At 42.4% G+C, this 16,662-nt stretch overlaps 1 protein-coding gene across 1 annotated transcript in view; it reads right to left on the bottom strand.

Annotated features, from left to right (window-relative positions):
• The window catches only part of LOC126995115 (cilia- and flagella-associated protein 298-like), a 61,742-nt gene extending 45,512 nt beyond the window's left edge, over positions 1-16,230 (bottom strand). Inside the window, exons 1-3 of the mRNA XM_050854394.1 lie at positions 16,067-16,230; positions 7,273-7,523; positions 3,078-3,229 (exon numbers count right to left, since the gene is read on the bottom strand). Coding sequence (XP_050710351.1) covers positions 3,078-3,216 — 139 coding nt within the window. The 5' untranslated portion in view covers positions 3,217-3,229; positions 7,273-7,523; positions 16,067-16,230. The remainder of the gene's footprint in view (positions 1-3,077; positions 3,230-7,272; positions 7,524-16,066) is intronic.
• Between the last annotated feature and the right edge of the window lie 432 nt (positions 16,231-16,662).

Here is a 16,662-nt window from a genome sequence, read left to right as displayed (position 1 = left end):
AAAAGAGCATCAATAAATAACAGCTTTAACGCTAACTTCAATTTTCTATCGTTATTTGTGCAGGTACGAGAGTTTGAGGCTTAAAAATGATAAATACAATGTGGTGAATACGACAATCTGGCAACGCTATTCCACATTAACCCGGTAGCAGCGATGGGCCAAATTTGTGGCTCCACCGTGTAGCAGTGATGGGCCAAATTTGTGCCATGATATTTACCCCCCAGAATAGATGATACATAATCTGATCATAGATGCTTTGATATATATCATAAAATGGTTTGTGAGGTGTGATTTTTTATCATTTTTCTCGCTTGGAGGGACCATTAAGAAACATGATCCCCGCTGCTACCGGGTTAAAAACAAATATCACACAACACCAAGAATCAGGAAGCTTGTTGGTATCTTCATCATCACCTCCATACTGAGAGGAGTAGAGAGTCAGGTGAAGGAAACATGGGCCCGGCATAAACGTTCAGAAACCAATGGTCTGGCAAGAGGCGGGTGTGTGGCCACTGAAGGCCGTGCTTGTGCCAGGTAGGTGCATAGTGTTGCTAGGCTGTACTATTCTGTGGGTTGTATTGCCATGACAACCCTCGCCTCGATTTTCGTGCGGCCACAGAAACTCGCCTTGCCGCTCACGCTCGCTCGCTTTCGCGCTCCCTGTGTGGCTGCTGCCTTAGCCTGGTAACCTATAGTCCCAGGTCTTTCTCTGCCTCTGTGGTGGATATTGGAGTGTTTCCCATGTGGTATTGGTGTGCTGGATATCCCCTCCCAAGGTGCAGGACTTTACATTTTTCTTCATTGAATTGTAGCACCTCCCTATGACACCACTTCATTTCAGCATTATAAAGTTATCAGATTTGTCAGATTGAAAGATCAGATCACATCGCGTGGGATTAATACACTTTTTTAATCCAGTGGAGTTTCTTTTTTCTTTTATGTTTATTGCTGGAACAGCTTTACACAATAATGCAATTTTCAATTACTCTAAGTATAGATATTTTAACCCTCTTGTGCACCGGGACGCCAATGACGTGCAAAATTTTTAGGGCCAAAGTGCACCGGGATGCCATTGGTGTCCATTTGAACAAAAATATTACTTTTAAATAGTTATATTCACTCCAATGGTGTCATTTTTTGTTTGAGGGTAAATTTCCTCACCCTCTCCGAAATGAGCCAATTGGCAACACTCTCCGCGTCCACAGATTTGAGCGCGGTTGAGAAAACAGACAGTTTCCGGTCATTTTCTCAGCAGTCAATCTGCACGTCTCGCTGCTGTGGGCTTGCGCACACCCGTGCCTCCCACCGCATAACAGTGAAAATAGTGTTATATAGTGCAATACAGTGATTTGATTGGGTGTAATTTGTATTCTTTTCTCTTCACAGGCAGTAGCGTATTATATTTTGTGAATTATGTAAGCAAATGAAAGACGGACTTTTTCAATATTTTTACGTTTCCACAAATATTTCATGGTGCTAATTGTCTGATTAGAGATTTAAAGGAATCATAAGAATCCTGATAAAATTCTGCTATTATAAATACATCTACCTTGAAAAGTTGACCCACAAAGTTTTTAGTTATGGAGGTGGGAACATGACCTGAGTAGAAAAATTGTTTATGCGCACTTTATTCCATGTCCATAAACGGTCCTATGAATTACTATTGCTACTTCATTATTGATTCACGAAAAACTAAACAAATAAGGAAGCCATTGATATACTATGTATAATGATAAATGCGGCTTTGGGGGAAGAAAGTAGCTGAGAAACAAAATATTTTGGCGCGCTCAAAAATCTGCCTCGACCGGCGAGACACGATGTTTGAAATGAGCGCGGAAAAGAAAACTTATTGAAACTTATGGTGCGCAAGAGGGTTAATAATCATATGAGATTCAGCAAAGGCAAAATACAAATCTCTTTAAAATACTTGACAAAAGTAAAAACATTTGGAATCAATAAAATTACAGGCTTTGCTAGAGTGGTCTTCATACGGACCTAGTGACTGAGGGGTGTAGACAGTCACTGTAGTCACAGGTCATGGCTGGGGAGGGGGAGGGATGGGGGGGGGGGGGGCATGGACAAGGATCATGTAGGAAAAGTGGCTAACGACCATGAAAAGTTTGGGAACAACTGCGTTAACCCCTTGACTGTGGATTTCCTATCAGAAGACCTCACCAAGCTACAGCAATGGAACAAAAAGTGGCTGCTACAATTCAATGAAGAAAAATGTAAAGTCCTGCACCTTGGGAGGGAATATCCAGCACACCAATACCACATGGGAAACACTCCAATATCCACCACAGAGGCAGAGAAAGACCTGGGACTATAGGTTACCAGGCTAAGGCAGCAGCCACACAGAGAGCGAGAAACCGAGCGAGCGTGAGCGGCAAGGCGAGTTTCTGTGGCGGCACGAAAACCGAGGCGAGGCGAGGGTTGTCATGGCAATGCAACCCACAGAATAGTACAGCCTAGCAACACTATGCACACCCCTTGCACTCAGCCCTGTCAGCGCACACGAGGGATGAGGTGAAACATTTCTATAAACAGTTCCGTGCTTCACTTATTTGGCGCTTTATTCTGTATACACCATCGTGTTCAGGTTGGAACTGTTTATTTTAGTACTCATTTCATAGCCACTGCAAATGGTAGCTATATGTAAAATGTGTTATAAACATTACGCAGTGATTCTTTAACTTCAACTCGTCACTATTTATTCAGTGTCTGTTTTGTTGAGTTTTCACAAACATATTTGAGCTCTGCAATCACTGCTAACTAGTGTGTGATTGACTAATGGAAAATAATACAGAAGCATGTCTGTGATGTCACTTCTTCTGACCGAGCGATCTTACGTGAGAAAAGTTAACCGTCAACTCTTCTCACTTTCTTGCCTACCAACTTACCTCCTCGCCATTACCTGCTTGCTGCCAGTGTGACCACCTGCATTGGTTAAAGTGTATTAAAGTTTCTTGCTCGCTTTCTCGCTCCCTGTGTGGCTGCAGCCTATCAGTGAAAGCTAAATACGTACCAACCGCAGCGGACAGGTTAAGAGAACTTACTACGTAAACACACCCACCCACCTGTACACACCCGCAGCACCTTTAGCCGGGCGTTATGCAGCAGAACCACCCGCTGCAGCACCTCAGCCACGCCGTCCCCCACCCTCGCCTCCAGCAGGAAGAGGGAGTCGTCGCCGCGCTTCACGTGCAGCACCACCATGGCTGACGCAGGGCTGGGGATGCAGCAGACAGACAAACCTTATGCTCAGACCATGCCTCAGTCTGCCTCTTTGTCTAACCAATCATACGCCTCAACCCTTCCCTCATACACATTGGGAACATAGATGGATTAAGGGGGAGGGTATGTTACACACCCTGAGCCTCGACAAACACCACAGTCTGTTCCTCTTCACAATGACCATCACCTCAAACCTTCCCTCAGAAACATCAATATGGATAAATTAAGGGTGGGGCGTCATGTTAGGTTACCTCAAAATCAATGTCTACTGTGATTTTTTTGTGCCACTGAGCTGTTTCCATTGATGTAAAAAAGAACACACACACACACACACACACACACACACACACACACACACACACACACACAAACAACCCAACCTTTCCCAACCTGGGGAAATGTAAAAAAATGGAGTTTGGTAGGAGTGGTAGATGTGAATATGATTATAAGATGGGAAGTGAGATAATATGCAGAGGAGTGGAGGAAAAAGATTTGGGAGTGACTGTCTCAGAGAACATGTCACTGGACAAACACATCAACAGGATAACGGGACAAACTCTGAATTTGCTGAGGAACATAAGGACGGCATTTGTGTATTTGGACGAGGAGATGATGAAGAAAATAATAGTTACAATGATAAGGCCAAGGTTGGAGAATACAGCAGTGGTCTGGTCTCCTCATGAAAAGAAGAACATAAGGAAGCTGGAAAGAGTGCAGAGAGTGGCAACTAAGATGGTACCGGAACTTAGAGATCGGACTTATGAGGAGAGACTCAGTAGCAGGGGCTCATGTACCTGGAGAGAAAAAAAGAAAGAGGAGACCTGCTAGCGGTGTACAGGGTGGCGAGCGGGGCGGAGCATTTGGACAGAGAGGACCTGTGTTTGTGGAACGAGAGAGAAACAAGAGGACATGGAAAGGAGTTGAGGGCGACCACGTGTAGGTTAGATGTGAAAAAGTTTAGCTTCCCAAACAGAAGCATTGAGCTATGGAATAGACTGGAGGAGGAGGTGGTTTGTGCAAGAAACATTCATGATTTTAAGGAAAAGTTAGATAAGAGCAGATATAGAGACAGGACAGCGCAAGCGTAACTCTTTTCCCGTATGTCACAATTAGGTAAATACACACACACACACACACACACACACACACCTCCGTACACACTCATTCTCCTCCTCCCCTTCCATCAAACCTCACAAACATCCAGAACACAGAAAAATTGAAGGGGATGTTTTATGTCAGTTTACCTCAAAATAGATGTTTACTGTGATGCTTAGTCCACAAGGGGTGTATTTTTGTAAAGGAAACAAGGGTAGCAATTAATTAAACTCAATTTAGAAATTTATCCCCATGCACTGGTTTACAAGGCCAGTTAAAGGGCCAGATGGAGAACCAATTTTGTATTTTTAGATTTTTGTTGTTTTAGTGTTCCCCCAAAAGTAAAAAGATGCATTTCATTATGATACATGGGTTTTCTGTTTGTATTCCTGCCACTAATACAACTGTTCCTGCCTCCTAAGTCTGTTCCCGCCTCCCATGTCTGTCCTCTACATGGTCTGTTGCTGCTGTAAGTCTTGTGCCCCTGCTTCAGTCTGTTCAAGGCAGCAGCACAAATCAGAATGTTGCTCTTCAACACTCGGATTACCAACTGAGAAAGTTCTTAAACGTATGGCAATGCAAACATGGCACCGGGTGTGGTGGCATTGCATGGCACCTCTGCCAGAGTGGATAATATTGTTTTCACAGCAGGGCCCAGTGCCAGCAGTGCTCAGATGGTTGTGAATAATTCAGACATGAAAACAACACAGGTAAATGGCCATAATACTGCACTATGATATACAGTGCCGGTACATGCCTTCTTAGGTTTAAACCAGAGGTGTGGAGTCGGAGTCGGAAACTTTTAACTCCGACTCTACGCCCCTGATTCAAACACTGCTGCCTCAAAATGATGACTTTCCAACTCTAATATTACAGTTTGTAAAAAATTGTTACCGGAACTTAAATCTGTTTGCACTTTAGTAAAGAGCAATTACTGGGGGAACAATGGACATGAGATATTAACTCACAGTGCAATATTTCATTCATAATGAAGCAAGATGAAAAAAAAGTACAGCAAAATTAAGAACATTTAAAAAGATGTTTTTATGCAATTAAAAGACTAATATGTGTGGATACCGAGGAATGAAGCCACATGAAGCTGTGACACAGGGTCAAGGAGGCCTGGCAGCTGACACCTTTTGCTTAGAGTTTAAAATAATGAAACCAACAAAATAAATTCATAAAAAGAATATATGCTTCTACAGTACCCTTTCAAGTTTCGCACTTGCTTCATTCCGAAGGTATGGCGCTAAACTCGAGGATCGCGAAACTCAAGGTATTGAAATCCATGTAAAAGCGCTTATTGGTTCCAACCCGTGGAAAATAATAACTTTTTCCGACTTTACTCCCTTGTTATCACATTTTTTTCGACTTTACTCCCTTGTTATCTCAAAATACGTACCTTGTTAATAGGCAGCAAATGAGAAGTAAGAACAGATCGTTTTTAAGCCACAGTTGAAGGCGACTGCCTTACAATTGGCTGGCAGTTCTGAATACACGCCTGTGATCCACGTGGTGTCGTCTGCTAAAGTAAGGGCGGTCGCTTGCGGTCACCCGTGGGACAGTTGGACAAACCTATATTTTTCTGGTAGTTTTCTGTGTGTTATGAAATAATCTTCTAACTCTTTCTGTTAAAAATCATGAAATCACTAATATCATGATTTGACTTTTCAATGCCTATTGAACGTAAACCGCTGCTGCCGCCGCAAAATAGCTCGCAGAGAGGTTCAAATTGCTTACTGTTTCCATATTTCCCTCACCACTCACAAAGATCACAAGCGGGCAGACTAGAACAAAACCAGGCAAATTAATATTTTTAATGCTGTGTATTCCCACAGCGCGCCAGTGTAGTGGACCTTCTTCTTCTTCTTCTTTTGACCTGTAACACTTTATATCACTTCTTAGGTCCTCTTTCTCCACACTTTTATACTTCACAACTTGCACTTAGGGCCGCTTTCACAGTCATTTTGTTTGTTTTGATTGTTACCAATGGCGGCGATCGCCACTATAGTATTTCTACATGAAACTGGCCGATGGGGTAGTGGCGGCTGCGGGGTTAGCTGCCACTACCCCATTGGCCAGCTTCACGTGAAATACTAAGTGGTGATCGCTGCCATTGGTAACGACCAAAACAAACAAAGTGACTGTGAAAGCGGCCCTTATAGTTACTTAACAGTGCGCACTTATACACTTCACCATGAACTTAGGTGTTTTTTTGTCCTTTTCTTTCCCTGATTTTGGTTTTCTATGCCCTTTTGCTATTTTTTCACTATTACTTTTCACCGTCACTGCCATGCATTACAGGTCACAAGAAGAAGAGGAAAACAACACTGGGAGATCTACAATTTTCATAGACTTGATAAAAAGATTTTTGGACTGTGGTTCCCCAGCACGGGGTGTTCTCTTATCTTGTTAATCAAGTATTAAGCAAAGCAGTTCTGCCAGTCCATTTTACGAGTCTACTGGTGGGCCATCTTCCACTGCTCCTCACTCCTCAGCCACTGCCGTCGTTTGTTTTTTTACATGCAGCCATTCGGTACCCACGTACCCACACTCGTACTCACAACCGTTTTCCATTCATAAGGACAACCAACAACTCGCTCCTGGTTGGGCATACAGGCAACTGCGATTGCCCATAGCCCCACTGGTTGGACACCGCCTTTTAAGGCAGCACACATGACGCCGACGGTAGATAGACGTGACCCGTACATGTCAAAGCAGCGCGAAACTCATGGCAGTAATGCGCGAAAGTCGTGATGGTAAAAATTTAGGACTAAGCGCTAAACTCGAGGATTGCGAAACTCGAGAGGGTACTGTATACTCATGACACTTGATCAAGGGTGTGTGGGGCATATTTTAGTTATGAGTGTGGATCAGGCAAGTCAGATGGTAATCTAGGGTGCCAAAAACAACCCCCTTAAGGTAAAACAAGACAACACCTACCTCCACCTTCTGCAGTGTTTCAGGGGGCTGGGTAGACCACTCCACCTTCTTCTTCAGTGTCTTAGGGGGCTGGTTAGGGCATGGAAAAACAGCCCCTAGTCCCAAAGGTGCAGGTCGCTGGGGGCTGTTGGGGAGGGGCTGGGTCCTGCGAGGCTGCCAAACTTATGTAGGAAGGTTGTTGTGTGCTGGAGGGCTCTGAAGGGGCTGCCGGGCTGAAGGAACCACTGGCAGGCAGGTCTTGTAGTGTTGGTCTGTGGACGTAAGGCTTGGTTAGGGCACAGACATAAAATAGAAAGTGTGGTCACCTTCATCGCCAGCACTATCATCTCACCGTCAATCATGGCCGCTTATAAGTAAACGCTACCGCTCCTCTCAACCTTTTTATAGGAGCAATGATTACTGGGCTTTTTTACATTATTGCTTCATTTTTTTGCCCTTGAACTGTTACCTTTGCTGTAAAAAAAAAAAAATATATATATATATATATATATATATATATATATATATATATATATATATATATATATATATATATATATATATATACATATATACATATATATATATATATATATATATATATATATATATATATATATATATATATCTATATATATATATATATATATATATCTATATATATATATATATATATATATATATATATATATATATATATATATATATATATATATATATATATATATATATATATATATATATATATATATATATACAGTCAGGTCTCACCCATCGCGGTTTCATGTATTCGCGGTCAAAATTGTGACCCCTGCTTATACGCATGGCCCCAGTTTCATATACGCGGATGCACTGACGCTAAATAGGAAGGCAGAGAGGAGGAGGGAGGCAGAGGAGAGGGGAAGGGAGAGGAGGAGGAAGGCAGAGAGGAGGGAGGAGGGAGGGAGGCAGAGAGGAGGGAGGGAGGGAGGCAGAGAGGAGGGAGGAAGGCAGAGAGGAGGGAGGGAGGGAGGCAGAGAGGAGGGAGGGAGGCAGAGAGGAGGGGGGAAGGGAGAGAGGAGGGAGGAAGGCAGAAAGGAGGGAGGGAGGGAGGCAGAGAGGAGGGGGGAAGGGAGAGAGGAGGGAGGAAGGCAGAGAGGAGGGAGGGAGGGAGGCAGAGAGGAGGGGGGAAGGGAGAGAGGAGGGAGGAAGGCAGAGAGGAGGGAGGGAGGGATGGAGGCAGAGAGGAGGGAGGGAGGCAGAGAGGAGGGAGGAAGGCAGAGAGGAGGGAGGGAGGGAGGCAGAGAGGAGGGGGGAAGGGAGAGAGGAGGGAGGCGGGGCAATGGACGTTAGGTTGCTCCTGTGTGACGTCACGGTTAGACTGTGACGTCATGCTTTCCTATTGGCCAGCAGCTCACTCAGGGACGACTGCTATTGGTCGAGATTTTCTCATAGCAACATTATCCTAAAAAAAAAAATTCACGCGCCGCCACACTGCAGTGTTGCCAGATTGGGCTACTTGTCGCAAATTGGGCTACTTTTGGGTCTTCTGTGCTACTAAATTTTGACCCCAGGGTGAGTGTTGATTACATATTGTTGTCTAACAAGGTCTTGTCTCATTTCAGTCATTAAAAAGAACGAAAAAAACATGTTTTATATGACGTGTCAGAGGTGACTTCCCCAAATGCATATTTTCCCATAGGTTTATAGTCCAGCCGTTCTCGGTTTCGCGCATCTCGCCGAAGTCCGTGAACTAAATACCCGCGAACGGCGGGGGATGACTGTATATATATATATATATATATATATATATATATATAAATATATATATATATATATATATATATATATATATATATATATATATATATATATAGGTAACTCTCGATTTACGCGAGTTTGGTTTACGCGTTTTTGAAATAACGCGGGGTCCAAAATCCAAATAAATGTTTAATTTAGGCGTTTTTTTCACTTATACGCGATATTTTATGGAGTGTCCACCAGATGTCTCACGCAACTGGACTCACACGGCCACACAGCTGAGCTCAGTTCTTCCCGCGCGCCACTTGAACAACAATACAGTACCTTCGCTGCCACGCTAGTACCGGTACTAACGGTACCTGCAATACGGTACGGTACCGGTACCAGACTGCTCGGTACCGGTACCAATACTAGCCAGCCCCTCATGGTGTGTCTCATTTCTTCCTCACACGAGAGAGGCTGAGAATGAGTGCCCGAGTGGATATCTCGGTTCTGGTGACACGCGGCATGCAGCTGTTTGTTGTGTGGGTGTGGTTGTGTGGTTTGTAAACAATGCAAATGGCGGCCGGGCTGGGATTGCGTGAAATAACTCCTCGTACAAGACTCATGATGTACAGTTTCTGATATCATATTCACCCCATTTTTCTCACTAATATTAATAATTAATAATGAACACATGGACATTTTTTTCCAATATGATTTTTTATGTAGCTTGTACTGCTCCTTAGTCATACAATCTTAAGCCACCATCAAGATCAAGATCATACAAATGGCGCCCGACGGAAAAACGGGATAACAGCAAGGCATGGACGATCTTCCACCGATTTAGTCTTTGTATAGTAGTTATTAGATCGCCCTGTATTCTATGGTAACATATTATAGGACAGCTACGGACTATGAAGGATTATAAACAATAATAAAGGTAAGTTTGCCGTTGTTATTGGATAAGACGAAAAACAGACCCTTAAAGACATCCCAAAGAAGAAATAAAAATTTGTACATTCAGCGTATAACGCGCAGGGCTAAACTTTCAGGCATTTTTTGTGAAAAAATGCGCGCTATACGCCGAAAATTACGTGATTTATTTTTCGACAGAAACCTACCTCTTGTTTGATTTACATTGTTTTTGAATTACGCGACCTCTCCAAGAACGCAACACTCGCGTAAATCGAGAGTTACCTGTATATATACACATATATATATATATATATATATATATATATATATATATATATATATATATATATATATATATATATATATATATATATATATATATATATATATATATATATATATATATATATATATATATATATATATATATATATATATATATATATATATATATATATATATATATATATATATATATATATATATATATATATATATATATATATATATATATATATATATATATATATATATATATATATATATATATATTTTTTTTTTTACAGCTAAGGAGACAGCTCAAGGGCGCAAAGAAAAAAAAAGTAAAAAAGGCCCGCTACTCACTGCTCACTAACAAAGGTTAAAGGAGTGTCCAAAATCAGAGGTTAATTTCGGGAGGAGAGGTGTCCTGATACCCTCCTCTTGAAAGAGTTCAAGTCGTAGGCAGGAGGAAATACAGATGAAGGAAGATTGTTTCAGAGCTTACCAGCGTGAGGGATGAAAGAGTGAAGATGCTGGTTAACTCTTGCATAAGGGGTTTGGACAGTATAGGGATGAGCATGAATAGAAAGTCGAGTGCAGCGGGGCCGCGGGAGGGGGGGAGGCATGCAGTTAGCAAGTTCAGAAGAACAGTCAGCGTGGAAATATCGATAGAAGATAGAAAGAGAGGCAACATTGCGGCGGAATTTAAGAGGTAGAAGACTATCAGTATGAGGAGGAGAGCTGATGAGACGAAGAGCCTTAGCCTCCACTCTGTCCAGAAGAGCTGTGTGAGTGGAGCCCCCCCACACATGAGATGCATATACTCCATACGAGGGCGGACAAGGCCCCTGTATATGGACAGCAACTGTGCAGGGGAGAAGAACTGGCGGAGACGGTACAGAACGCCCAGCCTCGAGGAAGCTGATTTAATAAGAGATGAGATATGAAGTTTCCAGTTAAGATTTTGAGTTAAGGATAGACCGAGGATGTTTAGTGTTGAGGAAGGTGATAGCTGGGTGTTGTCAAAGAATAGGGGATAGTTGTTTGGAAGATTGTGTCGAGTGGATAGGTGGAGAAACTGTGTTTTTGAGGCGTTGAAGGACACCAGGTTCTTCTTGCCCCAATCGGAAATAATAGTAAGGTCTGAGGCTAAGCGTTCTGCAGCCTCCAGCCTTGAGTCGTTAAGTTCCTGAAGGGTGGGTCTTCTATTAAAAGAAGTTGAATAATGCAGAGTGGAATCATCGGCGTAGGAATGGATAGGACAGTTCGTTTTGGAAAGAAGATCATCAATGAACAACAGAAAAAGAGTGGGAGATAGGACAGAACCCTGTGGGACACCACTGTTAATAGATTTAGGGAAGAACAGTGACCGTCTACCACGGCAGAAATAGAACGGTCAGAAAGGAAACTGGAGATAAAGGTACAGAGAGAAGGATAGAAACCGTAGGAGGGTAGTTTAGAAAGCAAAGATTTGTGCCAGACCCTATCAAAAGCTTTTGATATGTCCAGCGCAATAGCAAAAGTTTCACCAAACGGGTAAGAGAGGATGACCAAGAGTCAGTTAAGAAGGCTAGAGATCACCAGTAGAACGCCTATGGAACCCATACTGGCGATCAGATAGAAGGTCAGAAGTGGAAAGGTGCTTTTGAATCTTCCGGTTAAGGATTGATTCAAAAGCTTTAGATAGACAAGAAAGTAAAGCAATAGGACGGTATTTTGAGGGATTGGAGCGGTCACCTTCTTAGGTATATATATATATATCTATATATATATATATATATATATATATATATATATATATATATATATATATATATATATATATATATATATATAAATATATATACAGTAAAACCCCGATTATCCAAAAGCGGATTATCCGAAAAACCGGATTATCCGAAACTGATCTGGATAATGCAATTAAATTTTTTTTTTCTATACTAAAATGTTATAAAACATCAAAAATAAATAAAAGTAACTACATATGTACTATATTAAAACATTTAAAATTGATAAGAACAGTTAAAATGAATATGCTTTCTAATACGTATTGCCGAAATAGCTTGTAACGAATAGATCAATGTATTAGACAAAAAACATTAAACAAACTCTCAACAACACCACGTCCGCACCTTCGCCCCAGCAAGGATGTAGGTGCGGCGAACGAACAAACTACTGCACGACTACTCTCACACCGTGCTCTCAAGACAACGACACAAACACGACTCCCCTCTCCACTCCATGCCACATTCCCCTTCCAACATACGAGTTGCGCAATAATATGAGTCATCATACTGTGTCTCCACCTGCACGATGCATCAAGGTCACACTTGCAAGCTTGCACAACCATTCACAATCGCACTCTGCAACATTCACAATTCAGATCTGCAACGCTCACAAGTATCAACATACACTGATCCAGACAAGGAGACACACAGATAAACATACAATAAAACATTTACATCACATGTTTTAAGCGTACTACTTTGTTTAGCGTAGCGTGTGTTTGTTTGGTTTCATTGTTTACATCGTCAGTCGGCGGCAGTCGCAACGCCACAATGCCGACGATCAAACTGGCGGCGATCAAAATGGCGGCCATAAATCCGGATTATCCGAAAAATCGGCTTATCCGAAAGAGGCTTCCCCCCTTCCATTTCAGATAATCGGGGTTTTACTGTATATATATATATATATATATATATATATATATATATATATATATATATATATATATATATATATATATATATATATATATATATATATATATATATATATATATATATATATATATATATATATATATATATATATATATATATATATATATATACGTACGTATATAAAAAATGACAGGTTATCACATGTTACAAAAACTTCTTTATTTTCAATAGTATTTCTCCAGTCTTTCACTCAGGTGGTCAACACTATTTTTCAGATGGATTTCAGTGTGCTCTTCAACATTTCTAAGTACTGCATGTCGCAAATAACTCATTTCTTCAATAATACGTTTCTGTTCAATAAAATGTAAGGGAGGTTGATGGGGGTGAAGTCCTCAATAGCAGGAGGGAGGGGGGTAGGCCAATTAATGTGCCCCCCAGTAAGGATAGTTTAGATTTGTCAGTTTTCATTTATTTAGACACTTGCTTGTAACCCGCCTTGTTGTGCATGGTGCCAGCGATGACCGGCAACTCAGAGCAAAACATGGCATGGTGAAGTGTCAGACAGTGGCAAGATTAAGCGTAGAAAACAAGTACCTCATAAACGAGTAATTTTCAGTGTAAACTGTTACAAGGAAAGATGAACAGATCATTACGGTGCCAACCACCAGAGTGAGGTTGGTACAAGACTCGAGGGGAATATGGAGATGAGTGTAGCCTTCTCTGCCGCCACTGACAACAGCAGAGCACAAGGCGTGCCACATGTATTTATCGTAAACAATGAAGCTTGACAAACCAAAAAAAATATAATCTAACCCAATATGACATAACTCAACCTAACCTAACTATATCTAACCTAATATAACCTAACTCAAACCAACCTAATATAACTTAACCTAACTATATTTAACCTAGTATAATCTAATCAGTAAATCTTAGGAATAGCGGCTCCACCCCCTCCACCATCCCAGCCCCCCCTACCCCCCAACACAAGCCTGGAAACCTGTGGGGAACTGGGTTTTTTTGGGGGGGGAGGCAAAATCACTGAAAAATAGGGTTCCAAAATTTCCCTGGAAAAATCCCTAAATTAAGGAAAATTCCGTAGTTTCGAAAGTAAAGTCCCTAACTTTATAACCTAACAACTAACCTCGACCCCCCTGCTAACCAAAGGGGGCTGTGCCCCCCCTGGACCCCCCCCCACATGTATGTGCCATAAAATCTTTTTTTTTTTTTTTTTTTGGTGGGGGAGCATATTTAATTTACTATAACCAAACTTTGCATAACCTAACCTCTAACAGGGGGGCTTCGCCCTCTTCGACCCCCACTGCTAACCAGAGGGGGCAACACCCCCTCATGTATGATGTGCCGGTAAAACTAGAGAAGTGCAACAGTATGTGAGGCCTTGGAAAGGTTATTATTCTCGTGGGAGCAATATTGGAGGCACGTGCTTGTCACAGCTTGATGCGCCCATGAAGCACCAAATAAGCGCACCCCATGTGACATGCCCATGTCACTGTTCGAATATGGTGGATTGAAAGACAATACGTTAAGGAAACTTTACCCAAAGTTTCTGGACGAGGGATTTTTACCGATTTTAGGGAAATTTTTGAGGCCTATACTTCAGTCAATTTGCCTTCCCACACCCAAAACCCACATTCCCCATAGGTTCCCAGGCTCTCAATATAACGCTCTCTAGGCTGTTGAGTGTTAAGTGTACAGCACATCCCATGTGACACACCCGTGTCTCGCATATGGTGGTACTGAAGGACCTGTTTTAGGTTATTTGACGGCACAATGTGCCTCCTGAGGGATACCAATAAAGAGGCTAAATAGTCCTCTAACACTTACCGGGAGGTGTAGTAGAATAATACTTTGAGGAGAGTAAAGAAGAGTTGAGTATCGATGTACCATCCACCATGGCAGCGTACGGAAGGAAGACTGAGAGTGAGACTGCTACGTGGCAGCCTGGCAGCGATACACCCCGCGTAGTAATATTTCAAGAATGTAGTCGCTTAAAATCATAAAATACAAATACTTGTGCATTACTTGCCATAATATAGAGAAGAAAATAACGTAGAACTCGTAAAAACCGTTTTATGTCCAAAATCGTGATGATCCATGTGCGTTCTGGATATTACTGACTTAGGAACTAGTTTGTATGGTGCACTGCAAGGCAGGTATGAGGCTCAGTCTGTCTAAAGAGGCACTCATGAAACAATAACAATGGACAGAAAAAATCGTGAGGCCAGCGTGGAAAAATACACCCCTTGTGACATAGGTAAACACGCCTGTCCGCTTGTCAAAACCCCGTCGTACATGCTAGGAATGTTTTAATTACCACCACACCGTGCCCTAAATGCGCACCCGCTATGAGCCGCTATTCCTAAGATTATCCATCTAATCTCATCTAGCTATATTTGATCTAATACAACTTTACTCAACCTAACCTAACTATATACATATAACCGAATATATCCAAACTATTTCTAACCTAACCTAACCTAACCAGACGTAACCTTATCATATATAACCTAATATAACCTGACCTTACCTAACTACATCTAACCTAAACTAACCTTACCTGACCCCTAGATATCATAGTGCAATGTGCTTGACTTCACTCATAAACTTTATACATCAATATTTGTAGGTTTCTTTAGTTAACAGGAAGCTAATAGTCACTGCACTGCATTCAGAAAAATAAAATCCACCACATAATGTCAGAATTAACTTCACGTGGGACGGCTGACATTATTTCCATATCAGGCAACTGGAGTGTCACCCTTCAGGAGTATTGGCACCTCAGTTCAGCGGTTGGTTCAGCGGAAAACAAGGCATTGACGTGTGAATAACACCAATCCTGACCCACACTGTGCTTGTGGTTCACTTACACAACAAGTGATGAGTCAAGGCACTCAAAGGAGCCCAAACTCTATCACAGGGAGGAGAAAAACACCAAAAATAGGACACGGCAGTAAGGGAAAGATGTACCAGCCAGTCCTGCACCTTCAGCCTGAGGTTCCCCCCCTGCCCACCCCCCTGTGTGGTCCTCTGAGGGCTGCCCAGACGTTTTGAGGAAGGTGCAGCCAGCCGTGTGCCTACCGTGGGGTGGACGCCTGCTCTCTGCATCGCCTCGCAGGCCCTTCTTTTCTGCTCACACTCTGCCTGTCAGCGGCGTCACGTTACTCACCTTCCCTCCCTTCAGCCTCCACCGCCGCCTCTTAAGCAACGACCACTGCAACACACTAAGAACTCACTTATTAATGATGTGGCCGGAAGAAAACTGTCGAGATCCTTCCCCAGCCTGTGCAGGGAGTCACGGAGGCGAGGCGGTGCAGGAGTCAGGGAGGAGGACGCTGCAGGGTTGTCATGGCAACGGGCAGGCCGAGGACGACGTTTCATTTTCATTCATTTCTAGGGGACCCGCAGCGGCCCACTCCAGGGTGGCATGATGTGCGGGGGATTCAAGGGGCCTGGACAAGATTAGGATAAGGGTTAGGATGAGGAAAGGATTGGTATATGGTAAAGGGCCAGGATTAGGGGGATAATGATTGATGGTCCTATTCCTAAATGTGTCAGGAGTGGGACTATTAACTACATGAGATGGGAGATGATTCCACTCTTGGATGCTGCGGGGAAAGAATGAATATTTGAATATACGTACTAGTGTTAGTCTGGTACCTAAGTGTGGTATTTAACCCTATAGATAGGAAGACGTACTTTTTCAACACATTAACCCTAGAATGAAAACCGTATGCCGTGTGGCACATAAATTAAGGTATTTTTGAAACTCGCGCTCACTGTGGTTATAACCTTGGCCGACTTTTTTCAACTCATTCACAGGCATGTATAG

Source organism: Eriocheir sinensis, unplaced genomic scaffold (assembly GCF_024679095.1).
Source record: "Eriocheir sinensis breed Jianghai 21 unplaced genomic scaffold, ASM2467909v1 Scaffold989, whole genome shotgun sequence".
Classification (NCBI taxonomy): domain Eukaryota; kingdom Metazoa; phylum Arthropoda; class Malacostraca; order Decapoda; family Varunidae; genus Eriocheir; species Eriocheir sinensis.
The sequence above is the reverse complement of the archived record's forward strand: the minus strand, read 5'-3'. Positions and strand labels throughout refer to the sequence as shown.